At 37.6% G+C, this 18,767-nt stretch overlaps 1 protein-coding gene across 1 annotated transcript in view; it reads right to left on the reverse strand.

Moving 5' to 3' along the window:
• Nucleotides 1-18,767, reverse strand: part of LOC148821253 (protein diaphanous homolog 1-like) — a 47,958-nt gene that overhangs the window by 3,093 nt on the left and 26,098 nt on the right. The window contains exons 5-17 of the mRNA XM_088933449.1: nucleotides 18,377-18,478; nucleotides 17,197-17,327; nucleotides 16,519-16,605; nucleotides 16,339-16,402; nucleotides 15,892-16,031; nucleotides 15,110-15,215; nucleotides 14,609-14,719; nucleotides 14,178-14,296; nucleotides 11,946-12,062; nucleotides 7,193-7,308; nucleotides 5,044-5,108; nucleotides 2,776-2,955; nucleotides 1,129-1,728 (exon numbers count right to left, since the gene is read on the reverse strand). Coding sequence (XP_088789575.1) covers nucleotides 1,129-1,728; nucleotides 2,776-2,955; nucleotides 5,044-5,108; nucleotides 7,193-7,308; nucleotides 11,946-12,062; nucleotides 14,178-14,296; nucleotides 14,609-14,719; nucleotides 15,110-15,215; nucleotides 15,892-16,031; nucleotides 16,339-16,402; nucleotides 16,519-16,605; nucleotides 17,197-17,327; nucleotides 18,377-18,478 — 1,938 coding nt within the window. The remainder of the gene's footprint in view (nucleotides 1-1,128; nucleotides 1,729-2,775; nucleotides 2,956-5,043; nucleotides 5,109-7,192; nucleotides 7,309-11,945; nucleotides 12,063-14,177; nucleotides 14,297-14,608; nucleotides 14,720-15,109; nucleotides 15,216-15,891; nucleotides 16,032-16,338; nucleotides 16,403-16,518; nucleotides 16,606-17,196; nucleotides 17,328-18,376; nucleotides 18,479-18,767) is intronic.

Raw genomic sequence — 18,767 nt, forward strand, 5'->3', positions numbered from 1 at the left:
TCTGAAATATAACTAGTATTTTATCATCTATTGCAGAACTCTTTTGTCTCACCTGGCCTAATGGTATTACTTACAATTCATTACACTCAGTTTCTATAACCATGTTTTTTCTGTTATTATTCTATAAAGCTTTCTTTCCCCTTTTATTTTTCTTAACTGAATGAACCAATTCTTTTTATCCCTTGATACAGATAACTGATATGAGACTAATGTGTTCTGTGCATTATGCAGAATCTAGTAAAAATACTGCCATTCATTCTCTACCGATTCCATAATCTAACTTCTCCATTTTACCTCAAACACGTTCGACTAAACCAAACCATTCAATCTTATTCCTTCATACTCTGTTTTCTTCAAACTGGAAACCTTTTTTTAAACTCAACATATACAGTTACTCTATCCTGATTGTTTGCCAGCTCTACCTTCTAAAAGAAATAGACGTATTGAAATGTTCTTACAAACTGAAAAAGAAGGCAGTAGTAAGCCATGTCTGCTATTTTCACAATCCGAGGGGGGAAAATCGAAGTCACTCACAAAACCTTTTTATACATATATCCCTGATTTTGTAATATAAAACTACATTACAATGTATAACTGGTTTTGATAATTTGTAACATACATAACAATACACCTTGTACATATTTTTATAAGTGTGACCCGTACAGATTCTAAAAGTACGGATTCATCAAGATGAAGTCTGTATTTCTGATGTGCAGCGCTTCACCTCCATCTATTCCATATTTCCCCCAGTGCTGTATCCCTCACCATCACATTGTTAACTGCGGTTCGGTGAGTCCAATCACATCAGAGTGGCAAGCGAATACACACTGTAATCACTTTAAACGAACACTGTAGACACAAAAGAACTACATGCTATGTTCTCTTTCTTCTGCTGTTGGTACATAAATTTACTCATGGCAAATTTGCACAACAAAAAGGAAAGGAATATGAACTGCAGGAATCTCTTGGGGACTTGACGACAAAGCTTAAAAAGCACTTATACGTATTTATCTTTGTACTGGGAGCTGAAAATGAAATTTCCTGGTACGTACATGTACGCACACACACAACACCTTTGGGGGAAAGTCTGAGTCATTACAGGTGGCGAGAGTAGTGGCAGTTTCCTACCTTAGACCAGTTAGCCCTTCTGAGCTGCACCTCTGGCCTGTAGTCCTTCTTGGGGGCAAGGCCATATGGCAGAACAGGGGCAGACATGCCCCAGCCCCCAGGAGCAGGTGGTGGGGGGGGTGCGCCTGGCCCTAGGGGAGGTGGTGGGGGAATGCCAGGCCCGCCTGGCAAAGGGGGTGGTGGGGGAGGCATGCCCGGGCCACCAGGCAAGGGTGGAGGAGGGGGGGGCATGCCCGGGCCACCAGGCAAGGGTGGAGGAGGGGGGGGCATGCCCGGGCCACCAGGCAAGGGTGGAGGAGGTGGCGGCATGCATGCTTGACCTGGAAGAGGCGGAGGGGGAGGGGGTGGGGGGGGGACCATTCCAGTTTGTCCAGGAAGTGGGGGAGGTGGAGGGGGCAGTGGCATGCTCGCTAGCCCTGGCAACGGGGGAGGGGGTGGAGGGGGAGGAGCTAGCCCAGTCTGCCCAGGGAGAGGGGGGGCAGGGGGAGGAGGTGGCACCCCACTTTGAGTGGGCAGGGGGGGAGGCGGAGGGGGCGCTGGGACAGGCACTGTGATGACCTTGGTCTTCGCCTCTTTCAGCTCTTCAGACAGCTTGTCAATCTGTGAATGGAAAGCACGTGTAATAAATCAGATGAAGAGTCAGCACCGACAGCAGCTGTCAGTCTTTTGCATCAGATTCTATCAGTCTGGAAGTACCCCCAACAACTTAACCCTTATCACACAAAACTGCCAAGTACAAGAGAATACAACCACAGCAGACTTCCTATATTCAGCTACCAGAATCAGAATAATATCAGGGAAAAAATCTCAATTCTGGGCTTTCAAGAATACCTCTTACTTAAAAATGAAACCAAAAACACCCTATCAAAAGGTGTAATGCAAGAATTGGTTACAAATATTTTATTCAGGCACCTGCAATGTGAATCGGCACCCATCAAAATGTATCCTTATCTTCCAATATTTCATAATAGTTACCTAATGTCCAAGCTTAACCCTATCATTGCATATTTTTTGCCATATTTTGGCAAAATGCCAACATTATGATTGAAAAGATATTCCATTATTTACACATGTATGTGCATAAACATCAGTGGACACCTGAACAGTCTAAATGAAATAGAACTTCAATATTTCACCAGCAGAATCTCTTAATTTGAATATTTTCCATTCTAAATACCCCCTTTGTTGATGTAAGCTGCACATACTGTACACTTACTATCATACTTAACAGTGTGCAACTTGCCAATTCGTTTGTTCAAAAGGAATGAAAATTTAACTCTGGGATTTCTAATGAGGCATCTCCAAAAATACAATATTACAGTGCTGGTATCCATGAACACAGGCTTCAGAAAGTGAAAAGGCCAACATGGTATGTACTGTACCTCATAGGACTAGTGGGGATGACCAGAGTGCACCAGAGTTAAGCAGCTCACCAAGATGAAATCAGGAGATTCAATCTACATACAAATATGAAGCTTTGCTTGAAATTCAAACACTCTTATCTAACATAAGTGTTTTTCAGCAATTGGGCATTGCCTCAGTGATATGTAGTGTTAACAGTTTATTCCATTGTGCAGTAGAAACCATTAACTGTAGATTAGTTTACTTTCCATTTCTGTTCATTTCTGGAAGGAAGATAAAATGTACCTTTTCCTTAAGGTCATTAATTTCATTCAGCAGGGTCTGATTTTCAGTTTCTTTCTCTTGCTTCTCAGATCCTAACAAGTCTTTTTCCTTGTTTAGCTCCTGAACCTTCAGCTCAAAATCATTCTCCATCTTCTTCAACTCGACCTGGAGTTCATGTCGGGCAGTGAGCTCTGCATCAAGCTAAGAAAGACAAAGTGAATAATTAGCTCATGACTATCTCAGAAAAAATCCTGTCCACACAGTATAGTATACATCACGTTTTTTTAGCTTGTTTGAACTTCTAAGCCCGGCAAGCATTTAGTGCTATCCTAATGATGAGCCCAAACAGTTCAAATGCAATTTACTTAAATCAGTTCCACAAATGTGAAATAACTTTATGTATGTATACTTATGAAAATAATGTATCTGAATGAGTACAGTTAAATTAATGGCACTCACAGATCCAAGACACTATGAGGTCTCATATCTCTTTTTAAAAGCATTGCAATTAACCCCCCCGTCTTCAGTTTTAGTCTATGGTGTAACAGTGGGGGTCTCAGCTAAAATCAGACATCTCCTCTCGTAATATTAACTGGGCACATTTTATTGAAATTCAAACAGTTTACAAGTTAATTAATTTTACATATGCCCACAAATATAACAAATGAACGTCCTATGCTCAGACATTGCCAGAATCAAACATTACAGATTTTCATGATACGACACGTTCTGGTGTATTCTCAGTATACTAGAATGATCCAATGTACATTCATTTTTTACTTCTTTATTTAAATAGATAAGTCAGCTGAGGACAAAGTCTCATTTACAGTGACAAATCACAGAGCAACTACGTATAAATCAGCATTTAATGGAACAATCTGAGAGAAGTAACTTGTTCAAGGGGACAACAGCAGCCCAGAATCCTAACCACCAGTCCCCACTGTTACTCCAAATGTACAGGAGATGGAAATTCACATAGTTCTGAAGTTTCGCAGTACAGAAATATAATGACTTCTGATATACTGCATAAAAATATCCATGTGTGAGAATGAGAGAGCAAAAAATATATATAAATATATACACGCGCACATCTACAATGTTTCAGTGACTTTGACAGCAGTCTAATTATATCCCAAGTCACAAATTTAATTATCCCCTATCAGGCAGGACCAACGGAAGGTCAGATTATCACTATAATCAGAGTGAGAAATGCCGGCTGGTAATGAAATTTCAGGGGGCTTGCCCGTGCGTCAGTGCTCTTGCCCATCTCTGCAACTGCTGACAGCTGAATTATTTTTTAAATTAAAAAAAGGAGAAGGGAGGAAAAAAAAAGAGTAAACACGCGCCTTGCAATCTCCCGATAAGGGTCAACCCCTTTCTTTCCCGGGGAGCTATTAAAAGGTGGCTGGGCCTGGGTAGAAAGAGAGCTGCCGAGATGCTGCCGGCTATGCGACAGTCTCCTTATTAAAGGCACAGGCTGCTGACACCACCAGGGACAGAAACGGGCTGGGGGAGGCAGCACAGGCAGCCTGTCGCTCAAAGACACGGGGAATGGAAAACCTCAGGTATAATCAGAACAAACAGTCACAGTGCAGGCATGGCCTTTTGATTTCTTCTCCTCTCTTTTCCCAGTTAAGTGACAATGCATGGGAGACAGATGCTTCCGCGCGGGTGCTCCCACTGGGCGAATATGATTTAACATCGGCTGCCGTGACACAAAAAACGAACCCTCATGCCCAAAAACAACCACCCTGCCTGTTTTGGGAAGCACAGAGCTGCCAAAACAAGTTCTGGAGGGAGGTGGGTTAGGGAAAAACACTCTGGTCTCCTAAAACCAAGAAAGCCTTTCAATAAAGTGATGTCGAGCAGCATATCAGAACGTGCACGTGAAGCCAGAGGGAAGGAAAACGTCCTCTTGACCGATAATGGAGTGTAATGGGATAACAGTCTGCTCTAAACACAGCATCATCAACTGTGAAAAAGCAGGAACTGGCAAAGGCATGTCAGAAAATTCTAAGCTGTCGGACGGAAGTAGAAAATTGTAGCTCTGGACCAAAGTGGCTACGCAGAACTAACCAAGCATACAGGAGAACTGTACTGCAAAATGTTTTTTTCCCCACGTCAGGGAGATGGTTCCGTAATGAAACGGACAATTTTTATTTGGAAGCTGTTAACAATGACCTTTACACGTGAAGGTCAATTCTGAACGAACAGATAATTAGGATCAATTTGTGCTGTTTTTTTTTTGTTTTAGGAAAGAAACTTAGTTCTCTAGTCAGAGAGCTATACCTTCTTCTCCAGTTCACTTGCTTTTGCTTCACTCATCTCTACTTTGGTCTGGTCAAGCATGTTATCTGTGAAAATAAAAAAAGGTGTATTCGGTGATGACAAAATCAGATGTATACATGGAAATGGAGGCTATTCAAATAGAGGTGTCTCTAAAAGCAAGTACTATAATATTAGATTATTTTATAGTAGCAACTGGCAACAGAAGCAGTCCCCAAAAGTCATAAAATTAACTGATATTCCCACTGGTATTTTCTCAATAATTTCAGTGCAATTTAAGGAATTAAACTCTCAGATGGAATAAAAACGAGTTATATCACATAGACTGGTTTTCACACATAGTATGTTAATGAGGATTTTACATTTTTAAAGAAGTGAAAAGAACATTTAAATGGAAACATTTTATTTAACAATATTACAGATATTTTGGTAACATTACATTTCAGTTGCACTGGGAAGTTGTATTTCTGAGCATATAACGCAACTAAACCTCCATATTTCAATGCACAGTTTGCTTAATGAATCATGCAGTGGTTCCCAAAGTTAACTTGCTAGAAAGTTCCCAGAAAAACTTTTAACCCCTTTCCCTTAAGAAAGGAGCACAGACGCACAACATTGCTTCAAGCAATACCGCTACCATGTCTGCTTCTAGTGTGGCTACAACCAGAGCGAAGCTGTCAAGGTAAACTTGCAGGATCAAGTGTGATTTGCCAATAGACATCCATTAGGAGTAGCTACAAGGCTGAAGAACAAAAACATTAGGAAAATGCTGGCAATGGCTGTAGAAAAAAAAACACCCTAAAAATAACTGGGGATGGCAAGCACTGGTGGTACCCCAATAGCTGATGAGTTTAATTTTACATCTGAACTACTTGGGGTCTTAAAGAACTGTGCTATATTTTAATTTACAAATAGTACGGGCCATTCCCCTGACTAAAGAATATGCACAGGGAGAGATGCCAGTATACTCTGAAAAAACACATTATTCTGATTTGTCCTTCTGCATTTATTTTGCATCTTGTAACATCTGTTTGCTTCCCTGCAGCGATGCCATTCTACCCTCTCTGTTGAGGGAAGGCTAAAAATGTAGGTTAGCAATATGAAGCTTACACTTTATATAAATGATTAACAGGAAGCTGGACCTTGTTCAACCAGGCCAACAAAAACGTGCTTCTCTCTCTCCCCCACCACAAACTGGATTATCGCGCCTTTGCTTTCCTTTATTGAAACTGGTTGGTAGAAAAACTTCGCTCTCCACTTCAAGTACAAAAACAAAGCACCAAGTGAAAAATGCTACACTGTTTTGTTTGTTAAAAAGGTGTATTGCTTCGTTGTTTGTATTTTCTCTGTTGCTTTTCTTGTTTGTGTTTGTTAGTCAAGCTCATTTTTCAGGTGCCAAGAGTTAGGCATTTCCCCCCACAGATATTTAAGTACATGTGATTTGTTCAAGCAAATGCACAGCACAAAGTATGCCTAATGACTCACTCACAGCAGATTGTGTTTACCATAATTTAATGCATCGCTTAAAGGCTTTGATCTGACCACTTTTGGGCTACACCAGAGGCAGCTGTTTCCTGACTCAGACCCAGAATGGCATCTTGATAAAGAACTTCAAGAGCCAGTTTAATCAAGAAGATGGCAACAAAACAATTTTGTCTTAAAAAAAAAACATCCACTGATGCAACAGTATGGTGGAGGAGCTCTCTGCTCACTCTGGGCACACTTTTCAGGCTTTAATTTAACATCTGTTATCCACCTACTGATAATATTTAGAATACTGACAGTTTCAAATGCAGTGCCAATTTTACTTTTATGCAAAATACTTGTATGTGCACAGTACACATTAAAAATATATTGTATAAACTTTTTGGAATAATTCAATTAAATGTAATGGGATACAGGATATACGGTCCTATAGCTTAAATAATCATAATCTATAGGGGTGCCATTAGGAAACTTTTATTAGTAACAGATTTCTACGTATTTCTTGCTTTTTATATTTGTGCATTTTGAATGTGATCTCAATGTTACTGATTGGTATATTTACCAAAAACAACCATTTCCACGAATGCCCCATTGACCACTCTAATGTTCTGTACATTCCTAAATGTGGAATAGGAACATTAGGAATAAAAGTAGGAATAGGCCTTACCAATCAATCCATCAACATCAAGATTAAACTTTTTACATTTGAAGTCAGGATCAGCACCATTTTTGTGCAACACAATCTGACCAATGCATTCATCTGCGAGCTTGTAGTATAGAGGTCTGAAAGAGAAGGAAAACAAATCACTGGTTGAAAAAAAGTATAGGAATCAGTTATTCAGTAACAGCACATTTAAAATAAACGAAAAATATTTTTTGTGACCAACTTCCTTGTACTTTACTTTTCGCCACCCACCTACATGAATCTGCAAAAAGAAACTGATGTAATTAACAAATATTTGGTATAGGAAGGGATAAAAGCACAGTGGTTGAGTAATGTTCTCTAAGTGAACATTAATCTGAGTGGTAAAATCGGCAATTCAGACGATGACAGGTAAAAATTAGAGAGCCTGCAGGTTTTTAATCTGGGGACATCTAGTGCGAGAGAACCCATTCAGAGAAATGTGACTGCTAGTTATTTCTCATTTTTTCTGTCCTGTACAAAAAGTAATAAAAAAAACTTTTTTAGTTTTTCTGTGTTGCAGTAAGATATTTCTTTTGTGAAGCAAGAATGACATCTAGTGGCCTTAATAATAATACGAACTTTAGCTGGATTTGGTAAACCACTACTTACACCTTTTCATATGCAGAAGATATACTCTTTTTTCAAAGGCCTAAACCAAAGTCTTACACTTACATAATGTACAAACATAATTCTAAATTGTCTGTCCTATACAGAAACAGACTGTATAAGGGAATGCCTAAAGCATCAGAGTCATCATGTCACTCCTTGTTGTTACACAGTGCAGCATTTGACTGACACCAACCCAGAGCATTACCTAGTACACTACAAACCATCAAGGCTGCACAACCTTGCTAACATACCAAGGATTCCATCCTAGGTAATCAAAAAAAATCTGACAACTGTGGAAATGCATAGCTTAGTATGGGCTTTGAATACTAAACAGACTGCATCAATTTGCTTGATCTACCCATTTATTGCAAGGAAAAAGCAATTTCTGGGATTATGCACATTTTATCAGACAAATCCTTCTGCATTCCATGACACTGCCCCTCATGATATGGTTATACTGCAGAAAAAAAATACCTAAAACGAGCATACAATTTATTTCTTATTCATGTTTTGTGATTGAGCTGCCATAATTTTCATATCCACCTCCTTACAAAATATAGCACAGCTGCATTATGTTGCTCTTGGTGTTTTTGTGTATGGGGTGGGGGCAGGGCTTTGACTTTTACTCATTATTTGTTCAGTCTAGCAACATGAACATTCCTAAATCTAGCAAATAATTTCCAATGCACTTCAAAACTGACAGACTGATGAGGATAATAAAAAAACTTAGTAATTAAGTCATAAATATATTGACCTTTATTTTTTATCATCACATTTATTTCAATCTTCATTTCAATGTGCCAGCTCTTGGCTCTAACCAAGATGCAAACAGTTAATACCATATTCTTTCTCCATCTTGCTGTATTTCCTGCCTCTAATTTCTCAGATGTTTCGTCTCTCTGCACTCTATTAGGGCCAGTCCTATTGTGTGATGGAGTATTACCTCAGGGGTAATGGAATCGCTATGGTAAAATCACTCACTCACTCTTTCTCCATCTCCATTCACTGCAAACCCATTAAACAGACCTGCAATTCACTCTGGCTCTCTGGAAAGCTTCAATAAAGGTTTCCAAATGAAAAAGTGCACAAAGTGGCTCCCACATTTAACCCATTTATCACACAGTACCGCAGACAATCCTTCCCCAAAATTAAAAGGAGCAGGTCTAATTTCCAAAGTGTCCGAGAAGCCTGGACAACTGACATTTCAAAGTCATTTGTATCCTTCAGTGTCTCCAAGTGTGTGTATGTGTACGTGCGTGCGTGCCTGCCCTTAGTTGAATTCTCAACAAAATGTGAAGTTAATGACTTAATGACAGTCTGTGATGTACAAGGCAGAGAGACTCGCCTAGGTACTCCATGGAAACTAGGAGGAAATGATAATCAACTATACAGATTGAAATTTCTAAAAATATTTCTCACATTTCAATAAGTCATGTAGCAAATATTGAAGAGGTTTAATCAGTATTTTAAAGTTAGATTTTAGGATTTTCCCTTCAACAAAAATATCTTAGATTCCAGAACCTTTTGGAATAGTTTTGCAGATAAGTAATTTGAAGCAGACATCAGCCAAGTTTCTTCTTTCCCGTAATAAACAGAATCACGAAAGGGGTGTATTAACGAGCACGAAGACTATCTGAAGGAAAAGGTTCCCAGACAAGGCGTGAATTCTTTGCCCTTCTTTGTTGATGCGCCTCCAGAAGGCAGATGCAGATACTAAGTAAACAGGAGGTCTGCTCTTGCCAGTTAAGAGGACAGTTCTTTAAGTGGACAAAGTACGTAAGTAGACGTAACAGGGGAGGATTTAAGGGTGTAATTTAATGGTGTATAGACACACCACACACCCCGTAACATCAGTAGCATAGGAGGACTGCGATGTTAGAAAGAAAAAACCTCCACAGTTAAGAGATCTAATTCAACCTGAACTCCTGCTGACAGCATATCCATTGATGGACATTAATTAAAGAGCAGGAAGATGGAGGGATGGGACTGTAGAGATGGACAAAGAAAAAAGCTCAATGTCCCACTGAGAATCACAGAGACTGCCTGACATAATATCAAAGTGAAGACGGATATGAGAGTTGAAGTAAAACTGAAAATTGGTCACAACCCAGCAAGAAGTGAAAGTCAATACTGCCAATCGATAGATTTGATGAAACATAGTTAATTATGCTTTTTTTGCATTCCCAGTGCAGTCTTCATATATTGATCATCAAAAAGCAACTTATAGCTTGTAAGTGGTCACAAAGGTACCAGGGAATTTATAGTCCTTCTTGTAGCAGGTACACTGACAATTAATTGATCAGATGTGATGGATAAATTCATTCTGCCGATTAAAATTTGCGATCAACATAGGTGATCAGCAGGGAGTGTAAAATGTAAGTCACGGCCTAAAAGCATGTGTGGCCACTTCTGAAAGTTATGTAAGCTGTTTATCTACTACACAGACACTGTCTTGTGAGATTGTCTTCCTTTCCACTTGTACCTTTTGGACAAACATGTGCCTGCTCACTGGTGTCTGCAATCCTTAGATGACAGAATGTTGTCATGTCAGAATGCACCCACAGGAAAGGCAGCAAGTGAGATTGAAGAGCTTGATCAATCACACTGGTATAATAATGTGTCATTCTTGGAGAGCTGTCATAAATTGTGATCTCCCAAATCACTGACAGACTGACTAGCATCTAGAAACTGCTGCCTGTGAGTATCCCAGACAACAAGTGAAAGTGTCCAAACTTTGGAAGAATCAACACAAAAACATATTTCTGTCATTTGCATGTTTGAGACTGGACTGTGTTCTTCTTTCTTGATTTTCACAAGGCTTTACATTCACCAGATTTAATCACCTCTTCTCTTGTTCCTAATTAACTATCACTAATGAGGTGATTTATGCATAATGTTTATGCAGCCAAGCCACTCAAGTGGCTGGACAGGTAAGAAAAATCAATCAAAATGACACAAAAACATTTAATCAATATCCAAAGTCTGTACACTTTACACTAAAATTAAACAAGACTTATAAGTTACTATTGATGCTCAGTACATACTTCAGGTTTGGAAAGCTAGATATTATGAGACCAAATCTTTAAAACACTAAAATAGGAGGAAAAAGGCCAATACACTGTTATCCCCCTCTTAAGTAAAAAAAAGCCTGAAATCATTCAATCCATTTGCAGAATATAAAATTGGTATGCACCAAAAAATAATCTAAGTGCTCTTGCGATAGAAGAGGTAACTTCTTGTGCTCTAAACTATAAAAACTCACTATTTACCAGGCCTTGTACAATACAGTAAATGCAATATAGTAATCAAGACAGGAATGCACACATTCATATTTCATGATTAAAATGAAGGTTTCCTCTTTCCTCCCATCTCAACCACTTGATATGCATATCTTTATAAATTAAACAAAGCACATTGTTACTCATTATAAGTCATTTAAGCAACTGTAATTCACTAAGGCTGTGTTCTCATTTCAAGTGAATGCCTCGGGCATAATTCTTAATTTGATGACAATCAATCAAACATACGAATGTGAAGAAAAGCTTCTATTAGATTCAATAGTGATGAATTCAGTATCAAGGAAAGTGGTTTTCTTTCTTACTGATTTTTTAAACCTCATAATTCTATACAAATGACTGCAGACCTTTTTGGCAAAGATGCTATTCCATGCCGATTCCTTAATTTATATGGACATTTTATTATTCTGAATAGTTTTCAAGAAAAAAATGACATTCTTGATCCCATGTACATGCTGGGAAAAAAATTAAATGAACAAAAACCAAAGTAACTGTTTTGTACACGGGTACAAAATATTCATGTCCATTATATGGAAATGAAAAACCCCAAGATGGATTTTTCTTAAATTTAGGATAAAAATTCAGAGTAAAATATCCAGATTTTATTCTGAATACCCCCTCTTGAGTTTTCACTTGGAAATATACTGTTTTTTGTTCTGTAAATCGTACTTCAATATTTCAGAAAACAAGGAGGAGTAAAATGGAGGGGAAAAGCACCTCGTTCTGATGTCAGAAAGGACGTAACATTGTTATCATATGCAACATTTCAGTCAGCACTGCTAGTTTCACTCTAGAATGATAGGGAATTTATTATTTCTCACAGTTCTTACCTAACTGAGTAATCATTGCGGATGAGTAGCAGGTGTTGTAGAATTGACAGGAAGTGAGGCTCTGCTTTTGAGTCTTTTACCGTGTTCATCAGGATCTGGAAAATCTCAGCCACGTCAGTGAACCAGTGGTTAAGGACATTTAGCGAAGAAAAACAAAATGTATAGTAACACAATGAAATTGACCAAACAGTACTGAGTAGTACCCTTCATTTTTTAGAAATGATTTCAATTAAAGTCACACTTACCCAAAGAAATGACCTTTATCTACAATATACTGCACTCTGACTGCATGTTTTCAGTTTTTGGAAATGCTTAATAAAAAGTGGGCTTTGTTTAGAGAAAATTGGAAAAACAAACCCATTCATGTAAAATAAAAATGCTTATCTGCTGTTACCACTGTCTTTCACTACAGTGTAAGCTACATAAGATCAAAAAGAAAAAAAAAAGTGTGCTTCCTAATGTAAAACTTGTCCTTTTCTGAAATATTATCCAAAACGTTCCCCATGAATATTTAAGCATGACCATGGAAAAATCAGCCTACGCTTTCTCCATAATTCCATCTTTTTGTTGATTGCCAATATGACAGACTGTCGAGGACAAGGCATTCAGCAGAGCTGCTACAGCTGGGAGAGGAGAGAGCCAAAAGGGAATAATAGCCCAATCAGAGATCCTTTGTGCTGATGAATACCTGCCTGTCAGGAAATAAATGTGCTTTTTTTCCCCCACATGTAAAAATGATCAGCATGAAAATAATTTAGATTGAGTAATCAGGAGGAACAGTTGTATTTAAAAAACAAATGCATGGAAGCCTTCTCTTTTACTTACAGATGGTCACTGTCCATGCCAAGTTATTTTCATAGTTATACTGAGAATATATTTTTTTACTCATATTCCAAAAGGCTGGCTCGGTCGAAGACATTTTTTAAAACATGATAGTGTAATTTAACTAAGTAATATGTGTAATATGTGAAGAATATATTTGTGAAGACTCGGGAACAGGTAATGGCAGAATGGCGCCCTCTAGCACATTCTGAAACATTTCATAGGTTTTTTTAAAGCAAGCTCAATCAATGCTCACCGGGCTTTTATTTGTGCATTATTAGCTTTAAAATAACGGGTTTCCTGAAATAAACCATATCTTAAAATAAGCCTTATTTAACTGTTAAAATCTATACCAATATATTTGTAAATCACAGTGCAGTACTATGAAGTAGACCAACTTAGGACTTTTACAGATAAATGTAGCTTTCTTACTGAGGGGTCAACCAAAATGTAATGTCTGTACTCTTTAGTATGTCTGACCATCTTATTCTAAAAAAAATATCAAGAATGTTTTATATTTTTTTTTGTGGGAGGGACTGAAAATGAGCTAAGCTTACAAAAGCTGACAAGATTGAAAAAAACTGAAGACTGTTTGGCTCCTATTTAAAACACATTAGCATTGTGATCTGGCTTTAACTACTAGCAGATGTAGATGAAAACTGCAATTTATCTGATTCATAAATTTTACCATTTATTGTTATAAAATTATAACCTAATAATATCAGCTAATCTGATAATTCATCTTATTCATTTATATTGAGTCACTATGACCAAAATTGACCAGAACAATATACATATGGGTTAACCCAGGAATTTAAAGTGTTTTTTACTCTCAAATCTCCACTAAATTACCAATATATGTTCTGGGAGCCACCTGGTGGCTAAATGTATAAATGCAGAAAACATGGAAAGATCAAGCAAAAGTAGAAGCAAATTAAAACAAGGGCCAATTACATAAAGCAACGTTCATTAAATAAATGGAATCCAGAAATTACAAAAGAATATTTAAGGTTTACCTCTTCCATTTACAGGCTCAGTGAAAGGGTTATTGACCCTGAACTTAAAGTGGAAAAAATGCACAAAAATAGGGTGGTGTTAGGATGGTGGGAAAATTTAAGACAAAAGATTTTAAGCATACTGTTCTGTGTGCTCTCGTTTTAAGTTCTGTCTGCTGAAAATGTTGTCGTAACCCTACAGTACCTGAGACAGCACCTGGAAACTAACAAGTGATTTTCTCACAATCTGTGGGTTTAACCATAGTTAAAAGGGTTTTTTCTTTAATAGAAATGTTAAGTGAAATCTCTAAAGGAAACAGTTGGACTTCAAGCATATCTCCTCAGACAATTTATTCTACTGAATCCCCAACATGATGAACTACAGCTTGCCACACTAAATGGAGAAAAAGGATATTCCATCTCAATTCGGACATCTTCCAATCTGGCACGGAGATCTTCGGAGTCATCCTCCGCAAGATCATCAAACACACCCAGCTGCACTTTCAGCTCTTCATTCTCAATCAAATGAGCTTCCTTGTTTTAAGAAAAAAAAACAAGTGTCAGTTTACAATCTTAAATGTAATCATCCAGAATAGCTAAACGACATTGCTCATTAAAATGCTGTGTGAATAAATAGCATTGTAGATGCTTTGCTGCATCTAATTGCTCTTAATTTTCTAACTTTAAAACAGTGGCGTTTAAGTCGACACTGCAGTTCAAACTGAGTGTGTACCAATCACTTCAGTTTTTTAAATACAATCCTCTTATCTGAATGCTGCAAGAGTCTTTGATTTTAATCTCTTACAAAAAATATGATGCATTAAGTAGAACCTCTGCAAAAAATACCTTCAAAATATCCCTCAGTCCCAGTCTCATCAGCTCACTCCGGATGTGGATTCTGAAGTCCAGCTCTTCACCTCTAATAATCAGGGCATTAATGAGCTGCATACACACAGTCTGGGGGGAACAGCACCACATAGATGTAATTAAACCTGGATGTACAGTACATGGGAAAGGTTATCACAGTTTAAGAATTATTTTGTTCACAAATATCTAAAAAATCTAACTTGAAAGTCTCTTGGTACAGTGCTATTAGCAAACACTGACAAAGCACTGTCAAGTTAAACTGATAAGGCAGTGCATACATTTATCTCTGGAGTACTAAACCTAACAAAGTTATTGTTGGCTTTAGGACAACTGCTTGTGAAAAATAAACTTAATATCCATTAGGACTTCATGAAGAGACATAACTGAACATGCAGGTAGAGTCAATAAGCTAAAAAAGAGTTTAGAGCATGACTGGCAATGAATGGATTCTGGTATAAAGTACTCTACTTCAGTCATTACCTTCAGAGCCACCATTGGCTTGTTCATTCCTGATAGCAAAGGCTGGAACCGTTCACAGTCTTCTTCTTCAGCATTTTCTGTAATAGCTTCCAGCACACGTTCATGCCTGAATTTGTTTAAACAAAAAAGGGAGATTTATTTAAACCGCAGTTTACACCTGGATAAGGCGCTGCAAATTCATTCTTAGAGTCACCGAGTGTAACTTATGCTGCATAAAACAACAGGGTTTACAGTAAAGGAGGGAACACCGACAAATTAGTGGATTACAAAAATATTGGTCAGAAAAAGAACCAGCTGAACCACTCTAGGAGCTAAGCAATGATAACTTTAATTATTCCTCACACCAACTACACCTCCATTTTGAAAAACTATTTACTTTTTACCAACATTTTAGAGTACTAAAGACTAAAAAAAACTTTAAGTCATTCATTCTGAGTACACTGCTCTTTTAAACTCTGATATATAATCCCCTTCTAAGCACTATATTGACAGTGTAACACTTGAATCATTGTATTGTACTGTTAATCATATTGCATTGATTGTATACATTTTATAAAATCCACTTGATTTTTTATGTATTCTACCATTGATGTCTCAGTGAAGCCAAAGGAAATTTTCCACTTTATGTGGATGATAAAGTTGATTTTGATTCAAATGAATCAATGTACTGTAATTTAAAAATACATACCTGGATAAACCTTTTGCTAATACAAAAGTATTCTGTTTACCGAGATTCCTCAACTGAAAACAAGACAAAGTTGCTACGGCAAAGGAGCACTTACAGGTTTTCAGGTTGTTCCAAGATGCAGATGGCCGACAGCAATTTCACAGCATCCACCATCATGTGAGGAACACGGGGGTCAATGGCTTGGACAAGAAGCCTGATTCCGTTATCTGAATTCAGCATGGCTTTCAAACCAAACTGACCAGGAAAAAACAACACATCTCCATTTTTACATCTACACCTTGACCAAGGACTGGAAAAAAACTGCCGATTTCATGTGTAAGACAAGTTTGCAATAAGCCTAGGAAATTAAGTTAAAAAAACACTAAATGTAGTAATCAATGATCTTCACATAATTTTAAAACACAAGATAATAAACTGAAGATGAATTGCACTGCACAAGTAATAAGATTACCCATGGGGATCAGGAAAACTAAAACACAAATTTAATACTAATTAGCAGGAAATTACTAGACAATATATTAAGCAATTAATAGTTATTTACCTTGTTGTTCATGAAAGCTTTTAGACACCTGATGATTTCATGTTGACACTTAACACTGATATTTCTGCAAAAGAACAATCATGAAATGAAATAATGTAATATACTATTTCAATAAACACTGTGCAGACTTTCAGAAATTTAAAAATGAAATGAATCCATACTAAATAAAGATATATTTACGTATAGGATTCCTCCTTGTCATCTTGCAGCTTCTTCAAAATATCCAGCAGAAGTGCCAGCCCTTCATTGCCAAATGTCTGAACCCAGCTAGAAAACAAGAATTAAATAACTGTTTTACTAAAACAAAAGAGTTTTAAAAAATCAAAGGAAACATTCATGGTTAATTCACTAATTACTCCAGTTTTATTGTGCTTCAATTTTAGATTCACAATGAATGACAGAACATTAACAAATCTATTCGAGGCACATTTCTATCTCCAGTATCTGCATTAAAAACAAACAACGAAACAATATTTCATTTTGTGAATGGATATCGGTGTTCTTTACCAGTGACGGAAAGCAAAGAGAAATTTCATTATAAATTTCTCAATACTGGCAATGTCCCTGGCTCCACTGCAAAGATGAAAATAAAACTCCTTGCTTGTAAAAATCAAAACCTGTGAATGCAAATGAACAGCTGTGCAAAAAGTTCTTAACCTTCAAAATAGCCTTGATTAATTTAACATACTTGAATTAACTGATTGCATAGATACATTCTACATTCCATGTGGTATCTTAAATCAAGTTTCTAAAGCAGTTGGATGGTGTTAATATCTATGGCTAACAGCTGTGAAGTAAAGAATAAAACCTCCCCAGAGTTCAATTATTTGGTTACTTGAGCTTTGTTAATTGCTTTACCTGACTGGATTGTTGCTGAGAGAAACTCGCAAAGATTCCAGACAGCTGAGCAACTGAGTGTCTCTTAGCTCCATCTTCAGCTCCTGGATGTACATCACAGCTGACTTTGAACTCTCTTTCTGACTTTGGCCCTGGAAGAAAAAAAGAAAGGGAAAATTTATTTTACAACCGCAGACAATATAAAAAACACAATACACATAAGAACAAAAGAATGAACTGTTGAGCAAGGCTATGGCCACAGGTAGAAATGAGAAGTTGATCCCGTTTATTTTTAAATGGGGAAATCTGTACCTCTGTGTTGAGAGGCACAGTACTGGTAATAGCCAAAGACTCCTAAACTAGTTATGCTGTTCTAAAAATAGCAAGTTGCAAGTGCAAGTTCTAATCCAGCAGCAATATGTTAATGTAATGTTTTGAACAGCCTTTACCAATTCATAAGCCATTTTCTCAGGTGGGAAAGGGAGTAACCCAGGGCCTGTCACAGAAACAAGGCAGCAGGCAGGACTGAAAGTTCACAGCTACTGGACAAACAGCAGGCCATTGCAGGGCCATGGAGAAAGAGGTATTACAGAATAGCCAATCTAATCTAGGCAGGATTTCTTTGGGCTGAGGGAAGAAGCTGGAGCACCCATAAAGAAAACACCTTTTTCACAATTTTCTTCAGGAAGATTTCACGCAGACAGTAGCTCAAGGCCAGACTCAAACCCTGGACGCCAGGATTGTGAAGCAGCACTACGAGCTGACCGTACTCATAATAAATGGAGTCAAGAGACAAATACAAACTACATAACTCCCCGTTATTTTAAAAAGCCACTCTTACATGGTCAAGCCTAATATTAAAACCAATAACATTTTTTTTAAAACAATGAAAACGAACATTTAATTGATTTTAGACACATCTCTGCATTTGTAATATCTTTTGCACCATTCTTCTTCTCATTTACATCCTAATCATTAACATATTCAAGGTACAACATCTTTTCTTAATCCGATTTTCACAATCGATATTCCGCTGGTATATTAAGGGCTTGACTAATCCTGCCTGTTGTCCTTGGGTTTAACGAGGGATCAGCAAATGGAAAGGTTCAGTTAATGTTATGTTTTAGCTTAGACATTTCCCTTCTGTTCACAGCTGGAATATGACGGGACTTATAGAGACAAGCCTGAGTTTGAGACTTACAGCTTTTGAGGTGTGCAGGTACTGGGAGACCATTTCCCTCTTAATGGCAATGTCCTTCTCTCTTAGAGGCTGCTGCTTCTCCTCATTCAGATTCATATCCACCTGCAAAACACCAGGAATGGTTCCTCACAAGAGTTCCTTACATTCATTTGGGGTACAGATGGCTACATCAAGTGCTTCAAACGCATTTTTTCAAATACAAAACTACCAAAGCCTATCATCTAGTTTTGCAACATTTACAAAACATGGACCCCCCATATACTAAACCTTCATTTCAACACCAAAGATTTCGCTGGAAATATCTAAACTGTTGCATTAGTTTAAATTGTGCTCAGACAAAACACCGACAAAGAGTACTAATAGGGTGCTTAGTAGATTAAAATATAAAAGG

This window comes from Atractosteus spatula, chromosome 14 (genome assembly GCF_055471065.1).
Source record: "Atractosteus spatula isolate fAtrSpa1 chromosome 14, fAtrSpa1.hap1, whole genome shotgun sequence".
Lineage (NCBI taxonomy): Eukaryota > Metazoa > Chordata > Actinopteri > Semionotiformes > Lepisosteidae > Atractosteus > Atractosteus spatula.